At 49.9% G+C, this 23,256-nt stretch overlaps 1 protein-coding gene across 1 annotated transcript in view; it reads left to right on the forward strand.

Annotated features, from left to right (window-relative positions):
• Positions 1-9,585: 9,585 nt before the first annotated feature.
• GTF3A (general transcription factor IIIA) overlaps positions 9,586-23,256 on the forward strand; it is a 78,137-nt gene continuing 64,466 nt past the window's right edge. The window contains exons 1-3 of the mRNA XM_070471126.1: positions 9,586-9,607; positions 18,400-18,459; positions 20,294-20,436. Of these exons, the coding sequence (XP_070327227.1) occupies positions 9,586-9,607; positions 18,400-18,459; positions 20,294-20,436 (225 nt within the window). The remainder of the gene's footprint in view (positions 9,608-18,399; positions 18,460-20,293; positions 20,437-23,256) is intronic.

A 23,256-nucleotide genomic window follows, 5' to 3' on the forward strand; every position in this document is an offset into this window, starting at 1 on the left:
CCTCATGCCACGTGGCCAAGAAAAGAGAAGGAAAGAAAGAAACGTACCTCCTCCTTACTCCCACTCCCACACCAGTTCCCTAGCACGTGCCCCCCACTGGAAGCGCTCCCGTGCTATTCCCCAGGCTCCTTTCTGGGCAGTTGGAGCACCTTCACACACACCCATACTTTTGTTCCTGCAAAAATGAGATCAGGTTACCTAATTTGATATTTTTAAAAAATTTAACAGTTTTCACGGCTAATGACTTTTTATAACAGCTATTCAGTGTACTCGGATGTTTGGTATGGCTCATTCTCTGGTTTACTTAGCTTTTCCCCTATATAGACATCCTTTTCTGGTGACTTTTGTTTGAGTTGATGTAAAAACTCTTAGAGCAGTAACCCCCAAGCACAAAGTTTAAACGAGCATAATTAAAACTATGACTCAGAATCACATTCAAATTTAGTGAAGAACTTCAGTCACTGATGTCTTATAAAAGTCACAAAACTTTGTTTATCAATCTGGAAACATTTCTGCTTCAGGGGGGAAAAAAATGAAGAAATATTATTCTGGAAAATAAGTGTGTTTGCTACGGGAAACTATGAAAGGAACAGGGGTGTGATCATTCTCGAGTGGGAGGAAAAGAATTAACAACAGCTCATTAGACTGAAGAAAAAGGAGCCAGGAGGGGCGCGGTGGCAAGCAGACACCCCCTCACTCCTTTTCTGACTCTCCTCCTTGCTTTATTTTGAGACAAGAGTGGTTATGCATGTGTACATCACTCGGGGTGACTAAGCTGAAGGTGGTGTAGAAGGTGACAGTGTCTCTCCTCCGTCACTGGCCTATGAGCAAGCGATTTGAAGGGGAAATCAAGCCAGAAGCTGAAATTTCATGAAATCGCCACCGCTATTGTGGAAGTGTCACCTGCTTCTGAGAACTCCCGGTTGGTGGTGAACACAGCAGGTAGATTTCCAGGCTGGAATGTCATTGTGTAAGGGTTCAGTTAGATGCTCGTTCCATCTGAAATAAAAATGAAACTGTGCTATAGCTCACCCTTCACCAGCTGCCTCCAGCAGGGCATGGAAATGATCGATTGGTTCAGAGCCTGATGGAAATGCTGAGTTACCCAAAGGTAACAGCTGGTGTCTGGATTCAAGAGGTCCTGAGAGAATCCTCTGATGCTCGAGACTGGCACTTTGCTCAAGCCTAGCTAGTCAGAGTTAATATTAATACTATAGTTTACCAGGCTTATTATACCAAACATGCTTGTTTTGAAACATGGCTGCCTGGGGTTCACTGGTGGATTAGTTCTCCTAAGAAACAGATGAGAAGAAAGAAAAACAACCAGCCATTCCTAGTCAGGCAATTCCGTTTCCCCAGAATTTTTTTCTTTGCTAGTAAATAATTAGAGGGACATTGTAAGAGATATGTCTGGGAAAACACTCAACATACATCATGTGCTAATCCTAACGGAGTCAGGACTTCCTGTGGCTTCTGTCTGGGTGCTGCTCTGCTCTGCCCAGTGCTACGGTCACACAGCCAAAGGCTGCAGGGAAACTCAGCTGGGAAAATGCAGATGTGGGCATTAAGGGGCCATTCCAATCACTGCAGACAAGTTTTATTTTTTCTTTTTAACTTTTTTTTTTAATGTTGAAGTACAGTTGATTGCTGGGAGAAATATCAACAACCTCAGATATGCAGATGATATCTCTCCAATGGCAGAAAGAGAAGAGGAACTAAAGAGCCTCTTGATGAAAATGAAAGAGGAGAGTGAAAAAGCTGGCTTAAAACTCAGCCTTCATAAAACTAAGATCATGGCATCTGGTCCCATCACTTCATGGCAAATAGATGGGGAAACAATGGAAACAGTGAGAGATTTTATTTCTTTGGGCTCCAGAATCACTGCAAATGGTGACTACAGCCATGAAATTAAGACGATTGCTCCTTGGAAGAAAAGTTATGAACAACCTAGACAGCATATTAAAAAGCAGAGACATCACTTTGCCAACAAAGTTCCATATAGTCAAAGCTATGGTTTTTCCAGTAGTCATGTATGGATGTGAGAGTTGGACTGTAAAGAAGGCTGAGCACTGAAGAATTTATGCCTTTGAACTGTGGTGTTGGAAAAGACTCTTTATTAGACTTTTTATTTCATATTGGAATATAGGCGATTACCCCTGGAGAAGGAAATGGCAATCCACTCCAGTACTCTTGCCTGGAAAATCCCATGGACAGAGGAGCCTGGTAGGCTACAGTGCCTGGGGTCGCAAAGAGTCAGACACGACTGAGCAACTTCACTTACTTACAGGTGATTAACGGCTTCCCTGGTGGCTCAGTTGGTAAAAAATCCACCTGCAATGCGGGAGACCTGAGTTTGATCCCTGGGTTGGGAAGATTCCCTGGAGGAGGGCATGGAAGTCCACTCCAATATTCTTGCCTGGAGAATCCTCATGGACAGAGGAGCCTGGTGGGCTATAGTCCACAGGGTCGCAAAAAGTCGGACAGGACTGAGTGACTAAGTATAGCACAGTAGCTGATTAACAATGTGATTGTCTCAGGTGAACCGCAAAGGGACTCAGCCACATGTATCCATTCTCCCCTAAGCTCCCCTCCCATCCAGGCGTCCATGTAACATTCAGGCAAGTTTTATGCTTCATCTTTTTCTAAACACTTCATAGAGGGCCCATGGGTAGTTAAAATTTCTTCTTTCTCCATTCTAGAGAACAGGTTAAGGTGGTTAGGAGGGAGAGCTGGTTAAGAGGCAAAACGCCTTTGTGGGTGTCCTGTGAACTACCTGCCTCTGGAAGATCACTGCCTTCTTTCATCCCATGTTGTGTGTTTAACTCTTACCCCTTCTCTGCCGAATAACGCCAAGCCACGGGGTTGGAGTGATAGCACAATGGTTCTGATCTCCCAACCCTAGTGGCTGGAGACCAGCTAGCTACAGCCTGGTCCTGCGCCAGAAAGTCCAGTCCTATTACCAAGGTTCCTTATCACTCATGTTCCTGGTAGCAGGGGCTTCATCCAGCTGTGCTATTTCATTAAGTCTGGGGATTAACTGTGACTCATCGTGGAGGGCGAGTGAGCGAGCTCCTGGTTACTTTAATAGCAGCCTAGTGGATTTTCCATGGTCACTTATGTCTGTTTTGAAACAGGCCAGTCTTGAAGTGAGCAATCCCTGGCCCAGAAGTGGCTCAGCATCCACACAGCACCACTGACCCCTCTGGGACCCTCTGGACCACGTACCTTCCCAACATCACCTCCCAGGTAGAACACAGGACTGTCTCACAGAGACACGAGATCACACTCACATTTAGAAGGCCCTGAGAGCAGACAGCAGGGAGACAGCCAGGGAGGGGAGAGCAGGGACACAGGCTCGGGAACAGGAGAACCTGCTCCCTGTAGACTGGACCCTCCCGCGGGACAGGCACAGGTAGAGGGTGCTCACAGCTAGTCCACGACCCTGAGCACATGGCAACTGCTCTGTGAATGTTTGGGGAATGAACGCAGAGATGAGCGAAGGACCAGGAAGCACCTGGCCAGCGAGGTAAATAGTGTGCACACATGTGCTCAGTTGTGTCCAACTCTGCGACCCCGTGGACTGTAGCCTTGGCTCAGTCCACTGTAGCCAAGTGGCTCAATGGTAAAGAACCCAGTTGCCAATGCAGGAGATGCAGGTTCGATCCCTGGGTCAGGAAGATCCCTTGGAGAAGGAAATGGCGACCCACTCCAGTATTCTTGCCTGGAGAATCCCATGGACAGAGGAGACTGGTGGGCTATAGTCCACAGAACTGCAAAGAGTCAGACACGACTGGGCGACCAAGCACGAGTGACTGGGTTCTTTACCAGCTGAGCCACTGGGAAAGCCCAAGATGACAGCCAAAAAAACAAATGCTACAGTACAGTACCGCTCAAAATTTCCGTCAAAGCTCGCTCCCTAGAGAAGTTTAGAGGGAATGCTCATCTTGGGGTGGGGGGTGGGGTCTGGAGTGTAGCCCGGGGACCAGAAAGCACACTCAGCCGTGTGTGACCGGGAGTGTCACACAGCTGTCACATTCTCGCCCGAGGTCCTTCTGTGGATGACAGTTGGTCCAGCTCCTGCACTTCCTCGGCGACACAAAAGCCTTTTACAACTCCTGTGCTCTGGGAGTCCTCTGAGCTCCTGCAGGTCCTGAGGGACTGTGGCCCCAACAGCCAGATTTGCTTCCGTCCTCCCACGTTTTCTTTCCTGGTGGAGATCGTTGGATTTTGTCTTTTCTCTGGAGATGTTGACTTCTTGCCTCGGAGGTGCGGCCCTCTCCTGGGATGGTGACAGGAGGGTCATCACTGGTCAGCATAGCAAGCACCAGCAATGCTAAGGAGGCAGATGGGGCTTGTGCAAGGGGTGCAGGTTGTGTGAATTAGAACAGCAAGGCGGGGGGATTTCTTAACAAGCTGTTGACCGTCAAAATCAACTGACAAGGGGACTTCCCTGGCGGTCCAGTGGCTAAGACTCTGCACTCCCAGTGCAGGGGGCCTGGATTTGATCCCTGGTCAGGGAACTAGACCCCACGTGCTGCAGCTAACAGTCCGCACGCTGCAACTAAAGATGATGCTTGCTGCAAATAAGACCTGGCACAGACATACAAATAAATATGAAAAAAAAAACAGTCAACTGACAATAGTGTGAAACCTGATTAGAAGGACTATAAGATGAGAAAAAGCCCTCATCCGTGAGGACTCCATAAGCAGGTGCCTGTCTGAAGGCAGAGGACGAGCCGGGTGATCTTGTCAGGCTCCCGAGACACCACAGTTCCCAGCCCCTGGCTCATCCAGCACCTCTTGCTGTGTTGTGGTGGCCCAGTTTCAAACAAATCATTTGATCTTATTTTTGAGGCTGGGAAATGTAGGTCACGACATGTCGGACCATTTTGCCCAAAGTGAAACCTTTGTCAGCTGTCTGCTGTCCTCAGAGGAGAGGGCAAAATTGGCAAAGCCCCCAGAAAATGATGACAGATCACCCTGCTATGCTGAGGCCAATCCTCTTTTCCCAGGGACCTGACACAAAGTCCCTGCACCAGCTGCGCCAGCCCTGTTTATCGTTCTCTTGCTGCCTGAGCTCCAGGGCTGTGGGAAGAGCTGACTGGACTCCTCCTGACGCTGCTCTCCAAGGAGGGGTTCCCACGGGGGTGGGGAGGGCCCTCATCCAGCTGAAGCCCACGGGCTCAGCTCTGGGAGGCCACTGAACCCTGGCTTGCATCCCTGGATCCTGGTGGAGCTCGGAGGTCACAGGGGTTAGCTCATGGCTTCAGGTGTCTTAGAGATCCAGGGAGATGGGTCAGGTTAGGGGCTCCTGATGACTTGTCCGTAGGTCATGGCTGTTCTCGCTCATATTTGAGTATTTCAGGCCATCCGGTTGACCCTGGATTTTCTGGGGTGACTCTTGGGTTGGGAGGGATGTGTTCTCACCATGGATGTTTTCAATGGAAAGAAATGCCCTTTCTTGGGGCAGCAGGTTTCTCTGCTGGAAGTTGGTCCATGGCCTGTCGCTTTTCTGTAGTCAGGCCTTGTCCGCCCACCTCTCCGCCTGGTTTCTGTTCTCTTAGCAGCCGCGGTGTGGGCTCCGGGGCCCCACCTCCTGCAGACAGGCCCTCTGGGGGTCCAGCCCCGCCTCCCAGCTGGTGGGGGCAGGGGTCCAGCTCCCTGCTACTGCTGGTTCTGGCCACCCCACAGCCCTCTGCTTGGTGTGATGGCTCATCCTTCCCCTGTGTTGAGTTCCTGCTCTGAATCATGGGGAGGGCACCCCGCTTTCATAGTTGGACACTAAATCGTGTGCCTAGAGATTTTTCTACCCACTTGGGTGTCTGGTGAAGACCCAGATCTGGCCAAATATTCTCACTAAAAAGGGAAACAGAAGGAAGAGATGGAGAGACAAGTAGTTTTTGGAGGAGCGGCTCCCCGGGGAGGCTGGATAGCCAGGTGGGGAGCAGGCGAGCAAGGAGGTGATCGCCAGAGTCCAGGCTCAGTCCCTCCCGTGAGGACTCTGGGTGCCAGGTTCCCTCAGAGCCGTCTGGAATGAAGCTGCAGCCAGCAGTCACTTCACCAGAAGCCGGGTGGGCGGGGGTGAGCTCCCCACTCCTTCAGTGGCTCCGTGATCTGGAAGCTGCTGTGGAGAGGAAGAGCCAGACGCAGAAAGGACACGGAGGGGCAGGGAAGAAGGGAGCCCAGGGGTGGTTCCGGGGGAGAAAGCAGGGAAGCTGTGGGCACTTGCTGTGCTCAGAGGAGAAACCCCTGTAGTCTGGCAAAGAATAAGTAATTCTAGCTTTCACCGGGCTGGAAGGAGACCCCCAAGAGTGGGGCCGGTCCCCCAGGACCCAGCTCAGTGCAGACCCAGAGGGGCGCTCAGAGAACCCTGCTTCGCCTGGGTGATCACTACCCCCGCAGGGCTGCCTCTCACCAGGTCAGGGGTGTCTAACCCCCAGAAACACCAGCAGGCTCCTTCTCAGGATGTTTGAACTCAGAACCTGACACCGTTGTGTGAACACCTGTCCACAAAGGAACATACTTTTGGTGATGCGGTTCAAAACTTTGTAGTAGATTCTGCAGATAAATTAGGCGTTGCTGGATCCAAGCTTAACCTAAAAGCAACTGCCTTTTGGTAAAATAGCAACAAACAACTTGGGGGAAAATAACCAAATATTTCCCAGACTTCAATACAGGTCTGTATTGAGCAAGAAAGGGGGACAGACATAGACGGTGTACACGGACTGAGGACTCCGTGCTTTAAAGACGTCAGCCCTCCCCTAATTAACCTGGAGAGTCCATACAGTCTCAGCTGGGTCTGTCGTGTGGGACTCCAGGATCTGACTCTGGACTGTGTGCAGAAACGTGAAAGCCCTCTCAGAGTCAGGGTCGTGGTTCCCTCCTGGGGAGAGGCAAGAGGATGCACCGGGTGGGGGCTGCACGGCTCCTGTAAGGAAACTCCAGCCTTCTCTCTCCTCTCTCTTCATCCGGGCACTGGTGACTCTGTGTTTATTTTCTAACCTGTAGATGAGATATTAAAAAACGTGAAAAGTAAAAGCAGCAGGAGAGAGGATTGTCTGCAGAGGGACTGGACTAAACAGGACAAGGAGTGAGGAGGCTACTCTGTGATCCAGGCGAGAAGTGCTGAGGGTCAGAATGCTGGCCGGAGAGTAGAGCGCCAAGGGGGCATCATGGGGTCCTGAGTGGTGGCCCCCAGGGTTAGACCCCAGGGTGGTAGACCCCTGGGTTAGACCCCAGGGTTGGGCCTCAGAGTATACTTCAGGTTTAGATCCCAGGGTGGTGGAATCCAAGGTTAAACCCCAAGGTTATACCTCAAGGTTAGACCCCAGAGCATCTGCAACTGATGCTGCACTTAATGAGGGACAGGGAACTGTCTAGAACATCCAGTGACTCCTAGGTTTCCAGCCAGGGGACCGGATGGCCCGTAGTGGGTGGGTAGCAGGGGAGTGGGTTGGAAGGGATGATACATTATGTTTGGGGCAAATTGAATTTGGGGTACTTGTGAGAACACTGGAGTGGATAGTCTAGTAGTCAGATGTAAGGATTATAGCTCTGTGGAGAAGTAGCCAGAGGCTCTGAGAAACGTCCAGCTACTAGATTATTACAAGTGTTTCCTTCCTCTCTCTACTTGTCAGGAGGGACCTGAAGATCCCCCAGGCGCTGGTAATTTTGCAGACTGAGTCAGTGGATGGCCCTTCTCTTGTGGTTCATCTTTCTTTACCTAAGAAGAGAGTTTAATGATTTTTCAGGCTCCTTTTCCCTCAGTTACAATATGGAACTGCTCAGCCTGGTACTTAAGAAGCTCATTTCCCACACAAAGCTTATTAGAATCTAATTCCTTCACTCACTATAAAACAGCAGTGCAATAACCTCCGTTTCCCTGGCTAAGTGGAGGAGAGCAGCTCTGACAGATGCAAGCAAACAGGAAAGGCGGAGGGAATGCAGGAAAACACAACCCGTACTCCGGGCCCTGGGGAGCTTGTTGGGAGGCACTCCGGCTGCTCTGTGAGGATACATCTGGGACTCACAGGTAGCCTGGGGCAGGAGGACATGGGATGGCTGGGAGTGAAGGGACCATCCATCACCGGTCCTGCCCAGGGAGGTGGAGTGACTTGCTAAGGGGACGTGGCAGGAGGGACATTCAGGGCTGGGGCTGGGGACAGAGACGTGCTGAGGCCCCCGGTTTAAGAAGCACTTGTGACCATCTCCTTAAAAACAAGAAGAATAAAAGGAGGGGACTTCCCTGGTGGTCCAGTGGTTTAGACTTTGCCTTCCAAGGCATCGGATTCAGGATCCATCCCTGGTTGGGGAACTAAGATCTCACATGTCTCAGGACAATGAAGCCTGTACACTCCGGAGCCTGTGGGTAGCAACTAAGACTCGATGCAGCCAAAAATAAAAAAATATTTTTTAAAAACCCAAGAATATAAAAGGAACAGTAATAAACCCTTCACCTGGATTCACCTACTGTTAACATTTTAACTCATCTGCTCTGCTGCTCTATCATTCTCTCCCTCCCTCTCCCCACATCTCAATTTTCTGAACCATTTGGGAGTAGGTTCCATCCACCGAGAAACTTTACTCCAAAATACTTCAGTGTGTATTTCCTAAGAACAGGGATATTCTTTTACATAACCAAAGTCATCAAGTGCATGAATTTTCATAGACCTGTAATTTTAACTTAAGCCACTGTTGATTTTCAAATAGTCAGTTGACCAAGAGCGAGTTTTCTAGCATTTCCCTCTCTCCAGGACAGTAGCTTGCATTCGGTTATGTCTGTTTTGCTTCTTTAATCTAGAAGTTTCTTCTTTGCAATGCTGCACACACGTGACCTTGGAGGTCTTCACATCCTGCATGGGCAGATTTGACTTGCAGAGGACAGAGTACTCTCGATGAGTTTCATCAGACAGGGATTTGGCAAAGGGTATTAAGTTGCCTATAGAATCATAGCAACATCTAAAGTAACGGGTTATAAACAGAAGCCACCCACTTCACAATCATCTGTCTAGGTCCTGAATCACATGAAAAGATCAAAATCACTGCCCGGTGTCCTGCTTCTGGACACCCGTGGGCTAGTGAACAGACACGGGAAGGGGCAGCCTTTGCTCGTGCTGATGCAGAAAAACCCATCGCCTGGGTAGGTGTGCTCACAGACAGGCTTGGTGGGCAGTAACAATGCAGCCCATGCCTGACACTCCCCACATGGCCCAAATCCACAGTCTCGGCTGCAAGGAGTTGGGAATGGTGGTCTCCTGTCTACCCTCCTGCATCGCATCCACCTGCCTTCCTTGGCTTCCTCAGTTGACCAAACAGCAACCCTCTAAGAATTCAGGTGCGTCCCTGGCCCACACCCTCCTCCTCGCCTCAAACAAATCCAAGAGCACTCCCCCGCCCCCTCCCATCTTATAATGAAAGTTCCAGCGATCAGAGGGAAGCTGGCTTTGAGACCATCCCTTACAGCTCAGACCTGGGGAATAGCCTTGGGTTCTGCACTTCTCTCCAAAGTCCTGGTTTTAGGAGAGGAGAGCTAATAGGAAAAGCACTGACCAGGGTCAGTAGATGAAAGCATCTCTTGAGGGCATCATGGCCACACACGGCCTGGCAGGTAAGATCGAGCAGTTACATTGCGAAGGGAAGGCAGAGCCGAGGAGGCTGGAAGCCCTTGGCTCAGCATCCGAGGCTGGGCTGGGTCAGTGTTGCAGAGGCATATCTGGGGTTCTGAGGCAGACGGCTCCTTAGTGCTTGGGGCAGTGGAGACCCAGGGGGCGAGGAGGAGTGGGCACTGAGGCCATGCTGATGGAATATTCAGGGCCAGAGACTCTTCTCTTTTTTTTAGTTTAATACTATTTATTTGGCTGCATCAGGCCTTAGTTGTGGCATGCAGGATCTTCCATTGCGATGCAGGGGCGTCTCTCTAGTTGTGGCGCTCCGACTTAGCTGCCTTGCAGCATGTGGGTTCTTAGCCCCCTGGCCAGGGGTCAAACCCATGTCTCTTGCATTAGAAGGCAGATTCTTAACCACAGGACCATCAGGGAAGTCCCAGCCACTCTTGTTTTGGAATTCTGCAGGCTGCTTCTTCCTCCTGGCTCCCTCATCTTCCCGCTCCACCTTCCCCAAGTCCAGCAAGCCCCTCTGAGTCACCCACCTGCACTTAGAAAGCTGGGAGCTAGCTGCCTTCCAGGGAGGGGAGTTCTAATCTTGGCTTTGCCACTTGATCAAGTCACTAAACTTCACAACTTGTAAATGTGTGTGAAGCCAAATCATAAACTATTGATGACAAATATGAGGGATTATTGTCATTATTGACTTTGAACTTTTATAGCTCCACTTTAACACCAAATATACTATAGGGATCTTCGGGATCGCAGAGTCAGACACGACTGTGTGACTAACTTTCACTCTTCATACTGTAGTGAAAAGTATTGGTCAGTCACTCATGTCTGACTCTTTGCCACCCCATGGACTGTAGCCTGCCATGCTCCTCTGTCCCTGGAATTCTCCAGGCAAGAATACTGGAGTGGGTTGCCATTTCCTTCTCCAGGGGATCTTTCCGACCCAGCGATTGAAGCCGAGTCTCCTGCCTTGCATGCAGATTCTTTACCATCTAAGACACCAGAGAAGCCCCACGTATACTCTGAGTGGGTCATAAATATTAAAAATAAAAAGAGTAATGACACGACGACATCCTGACAAAGGAGCACTTCTCCGTGCGCCCGCTGCCCCACTCTAGTAGGGACTCGGCCTCGGCTAGGAACGAGTCATCAAAGTTCACCCGCCCTGAAGATTCTGGAAGAGAGAGTTCAGTCACTGCCGACAGCCTGGCCACTTCCAGTTCTCATCAAGGGAAAATGACTCACGCAGCAATTATTTTCAAGATGGGGAAGAGAGAAAGGAAATGAATAATTAGGAGCAATTGAAGAGATGCAAATTTCCCTTTGCTCAGAGCTAGTGGATCAAGATGCTTCTTTTCATTCCATTTAATTTCAAGTGAACGAGGAGAGGGGGTTGGAGGACAGGAAAAGCAAGATGTGAACAAGAGAGACAAGAGGAAAAGAAGAACAAACTTCCTGCCACAGGAAAGGCTAGCCATTGCTGTTCTATTGTAGAAGTAAAACTGCAAGAAATGACCGTGGGCAAGGGAGGATCCTAATCCTTTATGGGAATCCCGGTGTTCACAAGGGGAGGGCGCCTGCTGTCTCTGGGTTCTCGTCATGTGGCTCCTCTCGCTCCACCCTTGTCTCCCCCGAACTCCCAGCTCCCCCATGTGGACTGTGGGATGGTGAGCAAGTGACCACAGCCTCAGCATGCAACCCGTTATTTTCTGCTCAAAGTCCTTTAGTGAAAACAGTTTCACTTTGCTGACTTGCTCTGGGGCAGGCACCACGGTGGGCACCTTGTGGATGTTTGGCTTCCCGGCTGGAGTCTCCACAGGGGGCCCAGAAGGAGGGCAGTTGGCTTGCCTGCAAGACCCCTGGAGCCCCACAGTCTCTTTGCAGGGGGATTTTGGGGAGGGGCACCCTCAAGGTTCAAGGGCTGCTGCTCAAGTTTGGGGCCAGGGCAGAGAGTTTCTGGGAAGCTTTCCCTGATTCCAGAGGTGCCCAGCACCCTAAGATAGAGTGCCCTATGCTCCCGGTCAGGGCACCATATTGTTGTTCAAGGTCGTGTCCATTGAGTCGGTAATGCTATCTAACCATCTCATCCTCTGTTGCCTCCTTTCCTTTTAGCCCTCAATCTTTCAAAGCATCAGGGTCTTTTCCAATGAGTTCCCATCAGATGGCCAAAGTATTGGAGCTTCAGCCTCAGCATCAATCCTTCCAGTAAATATTCAGGGTTGATTTCCTTTAGGATTGACTGGTTTGATCTCCTTGCAATCCAAGGGACTCTCAAGAGTCTTCTCCAACACCACAATTCAAAAGCATTAGTTCATCGGTGCTCAGCCTTCTTTGTGGTCCAACTCACATCCGTACATGACTACTGGAAAAACCAAAGCTTTGAATATACGGACCTTTGTTGACAAAGTGACATCTCTGCATTTTAATACACTGTCTAAGTTTGTCATAACTTTCCTTCCAAGGAGCAAGTGTCTTAATTTCATGGCTGCAGTCACCATCTGCAGTGATTTTAGAGCCCAAGAAAATAAAGTCTGTCACTGTTTCCATTGTTTCCCCATCTATTTTTCATAAAGTGATGGAACTGGATGCCATGAACTTAGTTTTTTGAATGTTGAGTTTTAAGCCAACTTTCTCACTCTCTTTCACTTTCATCAAGAGGCTCTTCAGTTCCTCTTCACTTTCTGCCATAAGGGTGATGTTATCAGCATATCTGAGGTTGTTGCTACTTCTCCTGGCAATCTTGAGTCCAGCTTGTGCTTCACCCAGATCAGGGCACCATGCTGGGTTACAACTGTCCCCCGCTAGCCTGGGAGCCCCACGAGGCCAGCACCGCCTTTCTTTTGCTCACCCTCAGTGTGAACAAGTGCAGAGGGCTTGCGTGCCCAGTGCCCAGCACAGGGTGAGTAGGAAGTGTCCATGAAGCCGACGCTGCCAGCTGCCCTATTGTGTGTCCCAGGGGCACAGTCTCAGTCAGAGAAAAGATCTTTGCAGCCAGGAAGGCAAGATAGGCAATCAGTCTCACGTGCCAAGGAAGGGGCATGCCAGCCTCCTCCCTCGCATGGAAATGGGAATGAAGGAGGAATTTTAGTAATGAGTGCACAGCTTCAGGTATTGTACCCAGAGTTGGTAAAATAGCTGCTTGGGTGAATTGTCAGGTGGCAAAGACAGCAAAGGGCTCCCCAGGTGGCTCAGTGGTAAAGAATCCACTTGCCAATGCAGGAGTCACCGGAGACGTGGGTTTGATCCCTGGGTTGGGAAGATCCCTGGAGGAGGGCATGGCAGCCCACTCCAGTGTTCTTGCCTGGAAAATCCCATGGACAGAGGAGCCTGGTGGGCTACAGTCCATGGTGTCCCAAAGAGTCAGACACGACTAAGCAACTAAACAACAACAAAAAAGAAGCCAAAACCCAACAGTTTATTCTGCCAAATGGAATAAGTCCAAAGTCACTGAGTTCCTAGCATTACCCACCACAAAAGGAAACCATAACCCATCTTGGTTAAAAAGTACACAGACGATAAACACAAGCTGACTTACTAGCTGGGGAATTTGTTATTGTTTTCCCAGAGAGGGCCACAGTCAAGGGTTGTGCCTTCAGTGTAACACATTCAGTAAATATTTACCGCGTCCTTGGGTTCTCACTGAGCGACTGAACTGAACTGAACTGAACTGGGTTCTCACGTTCCCCATGCTCAGCGCCGTGACGCCACATGGCCAGTTGGCATCCTGTCTCATCTTCACATTGTTCTGTCTGAAACCCCAAACAAGGTCATCGGAGTTTAGAAGGATAGACGTGTCTCTGGCAAGACGTGGATTTGGGAGGCACGACTCCGGCCTTTTAAGGACAACGTCACGGAGAGGTCTCTCGTACCCCTGCAGAGCCTGGGAGGTCAGAGGAAGGCTGGAGTCGCTGCAGGATTGTCCCAGACACGGTAATTCATGCTGGATCATCGTCTGAGAAGCTGCTGAGCAGACCTGCTGAGAACCTCCTTGTGTCCCACTTAAGAGGCTGAGTGGAGGGAGACCTGGTCACACGCAGTTCTGCTCAGTGCTTATTCTGCGGCAACCAGAAGGGCCTCTCCCCGGCTGTGGACCAAGCTCCAGAGGCAGGGCTGGAGAGGCGGGCTCAGAAGGAGGTGAGGACAGCTCCTGCAGTGGTGCTTTGCCCACACTGCCTCTGTGCAGGTGTGACCCTGACATAGCCTGACACAAGGGCACGCTGAGGCTCAGAGAAGTCGAGTGAGCTACCCAAGGTGACACAGCCAACGATGAGCAGAGCTGGGGAATGGGGCTTGACCACTCTGCCATCTGACCTCTCCCAAACCAGGAGGTTTCCAAGCTGGCCAACCAGAGAAACAGCTATGTGTTTGTGCTCATTAGGAACGCCTCCAATTTTGAGCTTTCTCCTTTGGGGTATTCTGCTTCCTCCCAGAGAAGGAAAGGATACAGATGTGGACTGCGTTTTCCAGGGCTCAGGGAGCGTCCACTGGCAAAGCACAGGTACTGGCCGATGCAGACTGGTGTCACTGGTGGAGAACGGGTCAGACATGTGACAAGCCAGTAACACAAAAGTGACACCGTGTCTAAATGAGGGTTTACATAATCAGCACATTTGATACAATGAACAAATGGTGATTTATATTTGCCTACCTCTAGTCACCTTCCACAGTGGCTCAGAGGTAAAGAATCTGCAATGCAGGAGATGTGGATTCCATCGCTGGCTTGGAGAAGAAAATGGCAACCCACTCCATTTGCCTGGGAAATCCTAGACAGAGGAGCCTTGCAGGCTATAGGCCACGGGGTATCAAAGGGTAGGACACAACTGAGTGACTAAACAGCAGCAACAACGAAGTCCAGAGGTAGAAAACTCACATGGTCTGTGGCACAAAGGTGATACAAAAGAGACGAATTCATCAAGATGCACCCGCGGCCTTGGGTCCTGAGGAAAGCGTGACCTCAAGGGCACCTGCAATGCCCTGGGTGGGTTCGACATTCTGAGATGGAGCGGGACCCTACAGTCCTTGCCCTGCAACCATGTCCTCTGCGTGCTTTTTGTCTATCTTTAGTCAAAGAGTAAGTTTCATCAGAGAAGTGAGAAATGTGGAAACAAAGAAAAACAGTCAAAGAAGACTAAATAATAATAATGTAGTCATTAAGAATGGTCAAGGACCTTTAGTTCTTTTTCAAGGGCTATAGATAACATTCTGAGCCATATCCTGTGAGCTGTCTTATAGATACTAAAAGCCCAGGTGAAGTTAACTACGTGATTACCAGACTGTACCCATGATAAGAGCTGCCACAATTTCAAGAATTGGCCACAAAGAAATCAGGACAAATGGACCCCGGAACTGAAGATTAACTGTACCTAAAACAACCAAGGTGATGCTGGACAGACCACTGATGAGCAATGGAAGATGACTGTCAGAGATGTCTGCTTGTTTCTGCATGTAGCCCCCACCCGAACACCGTGTCTATAAAACTCTCACCCTCTGCTTGTTGGTGGTGGGGAGAGTCGGTCTTTGGACAGATGTCTGCTCCCCGCCAGGCCCCCCCAGTTGCTGACATCTGAAATAAAGCAAACTTTCTTTTCCACCAGCCTGGCCTGTTTATTGGCTTTTGGGCAGCGAGCAGCCAGACGCACACTCTCTCTCTCTTAACAATTCTGCCCACTCCCCACTGCAGCGTTCCTGTCCACGAGGCCCGTCCGCAAGGAGAGGGGCTCCACCAAGATTGGGAGGACAGTCAGAGGGGGAAGAGGGCGCCCTGTACACACCTGAGTCCTCCCTCGAACGTCCTGGGTCGCTCTGCCGGGGCTTGTCTCCAAGGAGCACGTTCATTCCTTCAATCACCCAGCCTGTTCGTTCCTCATTATTCTTTCAGTGTCACGGTCTGTCACGAGCAGAGTCACGAGCAGAGCTGAGCGCTGGTTATAAAAATGGAGAGAACACACACCCTGTCTTTAAGCCGCTACCATTCTACAAAGCACTGTTACACAAGCGCAGTTCTGTGGGTTATGCTTGGAGATGCCATGCCTGGGAGCTGGGGGTGGGGAGGTTTCCAAAGAGAAGAGCCTTAGCTGGATTGTTGGGATGAAAAGGAGTGTCCCTGGGAGTGGGGGGGGGGCGGGCAGGAAGGGACATCCCAGTCTGAGGGAGCTGCAAACAAGAAATCACAAGCGATCAACTCATCCCATGATCTTTCTGGCCACCCAGCTTCTAGTCTGCGGATCAATCCTAAATCTGCCCCTGGATTATTTTTCTGAAAACCCATGTTATTCCCCTGTACCAGCCCTTTCATGGCTTAGGATGAAAACCCCAGTGCCTCTCTGTTTTAATGAAGTATAGTTGATTTGGGCTTCTCTGATGGCTCAGCTGGTAAAGAATCCACCTGCCAATGCAGGAAACGCGGGAGACCCAGTTTCGATCCCTGGGTGGGAAGACCCTGGAGAAGGAAATGGCAGCTCACTCCAGTATTCTTGCCTGGAGAATCCCATGGACACAGGAGCCTGGCAGGCTACAGTCCATGAGGTTGTAAAGAGTCAGACACACCTGAAGAAAATAAGCACACACACACACACACAGTTGATTTACAATATTGCGTTACTTTCAGGTGTAGACCAAAGTGAATCAGTTTTATAACGTAAATGTATATTAGATTATTTTCCATTATAGGTTATTATAAGAAAGTGAATATATTTCCCTATTTTATTCACTAAATCCTTACTGCTTATTTATTTTATTTTTTATTACTTAAAAAATATTTATTTATTTGACTGTGCCAAGTCTTAGTTGCAGCCTATAGGATCTTCTTTTAGTTGCTCCATGCAGGATCTAGTTCCCTGACCAGGGATCAAACCCAGGTCCCCTGCATTGGGAGTTCGGAATCTTAGCATCTGGACCACCAGGGAAGTCCCTGCTTACCTATTTTATGTAGAGTAGTCTGTATCTGTTAATCCCACACTCCTAAATTATTCCCCCCGCCTGTCCCCTGGTACCTGTAAGTGAGTTTTCTGTCTGTGAGTCTGTTTCTGTGAGTAACTGGGGCTTGTTCTGTGAGTCAAGCCCCAGTGTTTTGATTGGTGCCCAAGGCTGTCCACTCTCTGAGACCCACCCACTGCTGTTCAGATTTCCTGCCATCTTGGCCCAGCTAGCCTCTCCTTTAACCAGAGCAGGTCTCTGAAATCACCAGCCCAGGCGGAAAACTCAAAGCCTCAGAGGCCACAGATCCCAAAACAGAATGCGGCAGAGCAGACGACTGCAGGACGCCTGTGACAGAAGATTGCTGGCTATTGGTGTTTCCCCGGGTCTCCTGCTCGCTGTGCTGGGGAGGGCCTTGCGGAGCTGTCCTGTGTCCAGTTCTGCGTCCAGGCTCTGGTCCAGTCTCCCTCCTGCCTGCCCCGCCCCATCCGTCTCCTGTACTTTCTTCAACACTTCTTGTGAAACTTCCTAAAACACTCCAGGGAACAAAAACCTGCCTCTTGCCAAACCAAACCCAAATTTGTCTGGAACCAGATTCACCTTCCTTTTCCAAACTAGAGGAAAGCAACAGCTGACTTAACAGCATCCTCACTTGTGCTCATCTAGCAGACGCCGTTGGTCCTTGATTGTGCAGTCAGTGTCAGGTGCCATTCTGTGACTTAGATGACCGACTTGAGCCTCAGGCTCCTTGTCTACATCGGGGTCAGGAGCGGGTCATTCTCTAGGAGTCCATGATTTTGGCTCAGCTGGCACTGCCTGGGGCTTGTTAAGGACTCAGGTGATCCCTGCTTCTCCTCCATCTCCTAAGTTATCCCTGTTATTGTTTAGTCACTCAGTTGTGTCTGACTTTGCAATCCCATGGATGCCAGCCTTCTCTGTCCACCATCTCCCGGAGCTTGCTCAAGCTCATGTCCATTGAGTCGGTGATGCCATCCAACCACTTCATCCTCTGTCATCCCCTTCTCCTCCTGCCTTCAATCTTTCCCAGCATCAGGGTCTTTACCAATGAGTCAGTTCTTCACATAAGGTGGCCAATGTTTTGGAGCTTCAGCTTCAGTATCAGTCCTTCCAAAGAATAAGTGATCCCTAGAGAACTGTGTCTGCATCACAGAGTTTGTGCCCCAGCCTCACACCTCAGACACTCAGGTTCTGCCTAGGAACATCACCAGGGCCAAGCTCCCTGAACTTGTGGTCCTTCCCCTCCTCCCCACAGGGACGTGCTGGCCCAGTGACCAAATGCTGGGATGTAGGAGAGCTCAGCACACAAGACGACATGAAAGGGGGAGAAAAGAGCGCAGGTTCTGAGAAAAGAAAGCAAAGCAAACATCTGTGTTGACATTTGAGAAGAATGTCAAGACAGCTCGCCTCCCTCTGGGAAAGACGGGCCCAAGTTCCCTATCGCCGGCTGGACCAGGCCCCACTTCTGAGTCCATAGCCCCACCTGGCGGTGTAGTCAGCACGTGGTGGTCACCTATCTTGCTGGAGCCAGACTGTCTCTCTCCTCTTATTAAGAATCTGCCTGTGATTTGAAAACCAAGCACAGTATCTAATTTACTTCCTCTCCAGTAAGCCATGGCCCCTGGGAAAGCTATATTCATTTCTGTTTTTCATTTTGAGCAAAACTTTCTTTTCTGAAGAGGAACTGCCACTTCGGCAACATGAATCTTATATACTTTGTTCTCTTCTGGACTGTAGGGAAGTGCCTCCTTCGCTAGGATAAAACGTTGCTGTCCGTGACGACACCTGCACAGGTAGCCTTCTGTCCTGGATTCACCACCCCCCTTCCTGTGCCACCTCTGTCCCCTCGCAGGACTGTGCATCTGCCGGCCCCTGCCGGGAGCGGTCCTCCCCTTCCTGGCTGGCTCCTCAGGTACATTCTCATGAATGCATCCACATGCTACCAATCTAAGGGGTCCTTCGCATTGCACCCTCGACGTAAAACCATCACCAAGGAGCCACCTCCCTTGTGACGTCAGGAAGCGCCTTTGTCCCTTATTTCTTGCCAGTCTCTCCCCCACCTGCAACATGGGCGACCTTCATATTTCATGTTTGCATTACTGGTTGTGTTCTCTGCTTTTCTCGCAGCGTATGGCGCCCAGCCTATAGGCACACTCCATGACTATTTCCTGAATCACCCGTGAATTCATCTTTCATAGCTGGGCTCCTCTGCAGCTCTGCAGCCTGCCCCAGCCTGCCCTGGGGCAAGGAGCAGGGAAGAGAGGAATGACAGACACGTGAGCCCTTCTTTAACCCATGAGCTGGGAAGCAGTGACGTCTCTGCGTGTGTGGATTGACCCACGTCTGAAGAGATCGCTGACGCCCTCATTAACTCACCAAGCAGATGGCCTGGGCCTGCGGCTGGGTCTTGGCTCTGCTGGGAAGAGACTCATCTATTTGGTTTTTTTGGCCCACACCACTTGGTATGTGGGATCTTAGTTCCCTGACCCGGAATCGAACCCTCGCCCCCTGCAGTGGGAGCTCAGAGTCTTAACCACTGGACTACCAGGGAAATTCCTTATATCCCTTTTTGATAACCTTTCCAGGTGCCATCACTGTGCCTTGCTTGTTTCTAACATCGAGTTGTGTGTGTGTGCGGGCTCACAAGCCCAGACTCTCCCACCCTCGGTGCAGGGTGAAGGGGGAAGGATACTTTGACATGGACACTCCTTAAGATATGTTTGCTGCTCAGGAGACTGAAAGTGCCCCCTGGTGGGTGGAGGAGCAGGGGATAGTCTCTCACTGTCATGCTCACACACATTCACACAGAGCTTTCACGTAAGGAGGAAAGAGGCCATTTAATTTCTGAGCACTGGCGCCTAATAACCGTGACGGCCAGCAAGTGTCGCTGTCCCCCAAGAAGTGAAGTGCAGGGACCAGGCCTGTCAACCTGGGTTGCTGGGGGAGGAGAACTGGATGAGGCTGGCCCTAAAGCCAGGGATAGTCAGGGGTCTCAGGGTCATTCATATGCTGGTTCACAGTGGGAAAGTAGCTCATGTCTGGCCTGCTGACCTCCCAAGAGTCAGGGGGAACCTTTTAGTTCAGATAGCCCTTTTATCTTAAGGGGATGTGTTTGTCCCTATTTTTTTTTAATTAATTAACTTTATTTTTGACCGCGCTAGGTCTTTGTTGCTGCTCTTACACTTTCTCTAGCTGTGGCAAGCAGAAGCTACTCTCCAGTTGGAGTGTGTGGGCCTCTCATTGCGGTGGCTTCTAGCTGCGGAGCACGGGCTCTAGGTGTGCTGGTTTCAGTAGCTGTGGGACACGGGCTTAGCTGCTCCGGGGTTTGTGGGTTCTGCCCAGACCAGGGATTGAACCCGTATCCCCTGCATTGGCAGGTGAACTCTTATTCACTGCACTACCAGGGACTACCCGTCACTTGTTCTCGTTGTTGCAACCATTCCCTGTTGGACGCTGACTCAGGAGCTGCTGGGGGCTGGGACTTTCTGGAGCCGCGTGGTCACTGGACCTCTTGGCCCGCCCATCTGTCCTCAAGCTTGTCAGTTAGACTCTCCCCTCCCCCCAACACTGCTGCTGTTTGGGGGTGTGGGTGCCCCGCTGCAGACGTGGGTGGTCTTGTCTCAGTCCCGTATGAGGTCATCCTCCAGGAATCGCCTCCTGCCTCCAGGCAGTTGTTTCTTCCTCGGGGCAGGAATCTCAGGAAAGCTGATCGGGAAGAGTGAGGCCTCACTCCTGTCCTGGCCCAGGCCTCCAGATCTTCATGGTCCACAATTTGTCCTTCATGTTTAACAATTTCTGGAACATGCACGTCATTGATATGATGTCCCAGGGAGACCCATCCTGGGTGCTGGTGATGCAGCCCATTGCAAGCACCATCCTCGGGGCACGGGTGGGAGCAAGGCTGCCTTATGTGTGTCCCCAATAACCCCTGGGTTAAATCATAAGCTCCCCGTCCCTCCCCAGGACTTTGATTCCTGGGTCGGCATGATCGCCTGGAGAAGGAAATGGCAGCCCACTCCAATATTCTTGCCTGGATAATCCCATGGACAGAGGAGCCTGGTGGGCTACAGTCCATGAGGTCAAAAACAGTTGGACACAACTGAGCCAGTAACCCTTTCACTTTCACTTTTTAAGCCCTCTCCCCAGTCTACCCTGGCTGCCCACCCACCCCCGCCATCCTGAGCTGCTTCTGGCCTGTCCCTCCTGGGCCAGTGGAGGCTCCCTTGCAGGTGGCTCTCTGGGGGCCTCGACTCTTGCCTGGTCCTGGGATGCCAGGTCTCCAGTCCTCTAATAACGTGCACACAGGGAGGGAGTTTATTGCATTTAGCCACGTCATTCTGCCCCAGGGTCAATGGCACCAGGGTGGCCTCACCCCAGTGGCCTAAGTGCAGGCATTGGGCCAGGTATGCCAGGGAGGTGGCCAAAGGGCAGCCCGGCTCTCTAACCCTGTCCACCTCTGCTATTTGTGATGTGCGTGGAAAAAGACCCAAGAAAAGCTGCCTGCCACACCCCTATCCCCCCAGGAAGCACTTCCTGGAAGGCATGTACTAGAATCTGGTTCATGAGTTCCTATTTCTAGCTTGTAATGTCTCTGGGTTAACTTAAACACAAAACAATACACTGTGATTGCCTACAACTCTCAAAAGCAAGGCGATGAAAGTTTAAGACACCACTACATTTTCTCTGGATCATAGAATTATCAATATTTAAGACTAGACCAGATTTCTTATGCCTCCTAATAGAGCATGGCACATTGAGCCTGGAGGAAAGTGATCATTCCTGGCTCTGTCTCCTTTAAGATGATCTCTCAGGGCAAAGACCTTGCGAGGTCCCTTAAAGGATGGGACGGTAGAATTACTAACTAAGCCTGTGAACAAGCCTCCTTGTGGGACACCCCAGCAGTTGTGTTCCTTGTTTGCAGTTAGGTTTTCCCCATGGCTTTCCCTCATGCCCATTCTAGCCCTTTGCCCACTGCATCCACAGATCCAGATGTATGGATGGCTTGGGGACCCCTTGAGGTCACAGCAAGGGCCCAGACACCTTCTGGAAGATGTTTAGAGAGAACCCCTGTGTTCCTGACTCACTGGCAATACATGTCCCTAAACCAGAGAAATGAGTTTGGCTCCATACAAACTTCTTTCTGGAGTTTGCCAGCATTTTCAGCATTACCTCAAGTCTTTATCTATTTTACCCACAAAGCTGAAACATGTTCCTTCGGAGCTCTCTTTGTAATTTTTTTGCAGCATAAAACCCACAAGATATATTAAAGCCATGCTCTTTCTGGCTAATTGGCATCACTTTTTATAAACTGTTGGGGCAACTGCCAGTGGGTTTGGGCTCCATTGGGCCAAGCTAGAGCAGATGATTGACACCTGCCCAGGGCTTCCTTGCCACCCCCCTTCCCTGCTCCCACCCTGTGGCCATGATTTTTTTTAAATAGTATTTTGAGCTGATCAAGAAGTGTGTGTATGTGCATGCTCAGCCATGTCCAACTCTGGGGCCCCATGGACTGTAGCCCACCAGGCTCCTCTGTCCATGGGATTCTCCAGGCAAGAATACTGGAGTGGGGTACCATTTCCTTCTCCAGGGGGTCTTCTCAACCCAGGGACTGAACCTGTGGCTCTTACATCTCCTGCATTGGCAGATGGATTCTTTACCACTAGTGCCACCTGGGAAGCTCAATCAAGAAGTATGGAAATATTAAAGTTATTGAGAGGAAAAAGTCTAGATTGCCAGCCCATGCAACACTTTTTGATTTTCAACTGGTTTTCAAAGTGAATCCGGTTTTGTAAACAGCCAGACCTGTAAACAGCAACACCCTGGTTGCTCTCCCAGGGTGAAGCCATTCAAAGCAGAAATGGTTAAAATGGTTACTAGGCACAGATTTTCCCACACTGTCCTGAGTGTCTGTCTTCCATTTAGAAGGTTTTTTTCCCCCCATAATGTCCTAGATAGATTCAAAGATACATGAAACACTAGGCTTTACTTTTGAAAATAAAATGCAAAGTAGAATAGCACAACTAAAAAAAAAAAAAAAAACAGAGTTATATTTTTGTTTTGTTTTTTTTCAACTTTAACATGTATATTAAAACATGTACTTCTTTTAGAGTTCTGAGTTGTTCCATCACCATGTTTTAACCTGACTAGTTTTAAATGCACTTATTATTTCTTTACAAGTTGCTTTCATTAAAAAGAACTTTCCTGGGAATTCCTTGGCTGTCTAGTGGTTAGGACTCTGTGCTCTCACTGTTGAGGGAGAGGGTTCAATCCCTGGTTGGGGAACTAAGATCTTGCAAGCCGCACGGTGCGGCCAAAAAAAAAAGATTAACTTTTCTTCCTATAGGCCATCAGTGAAGCCCTTTTTTCTACATGGGCGGCCCCTCATGTCAGTCTGTATAGGAGCTGTTCACTGCAAGTGACTTTGTTCTGTTTATTTTAAAATTTATTTTATTGAAGTATAGTTGATTTACAAGGTTGTGTTAATTTCTACTGTGCAATAAAGTGATTAAGTTACACATACATCCATCCTTTTTTTGTTTTTTTTTCCATTACGGTTTATCATAGGACATTGAATACAATTCCCTGTGTTATGTGGTAGGACCTTGTTGTTTATCCATCCTATATGTAATAGTTTGCATCTGCGCACCCCAAACTCCCAACCCTTCCCGCCACCTCGACAACCACAAGTCTGTTCTCTATGTCTGTGTGT

Source organism: Odocoileus virginianus, chromosome 8 (genome assembly GCF_023699985.2).
Source record: "Odocoileus virginianus isolate 20LAN1187 ecotype Illinois chromosome 8, Ovbor_1.2, whole genome shotgun sequence".
In the NCBI taxonomy this organism is placed as follows: Eukaryota; Metazoa; Chordata; class Mammalia; order Artiodactyla; family Cervidae; genus Odocoileus; species Odocoileus virginianus.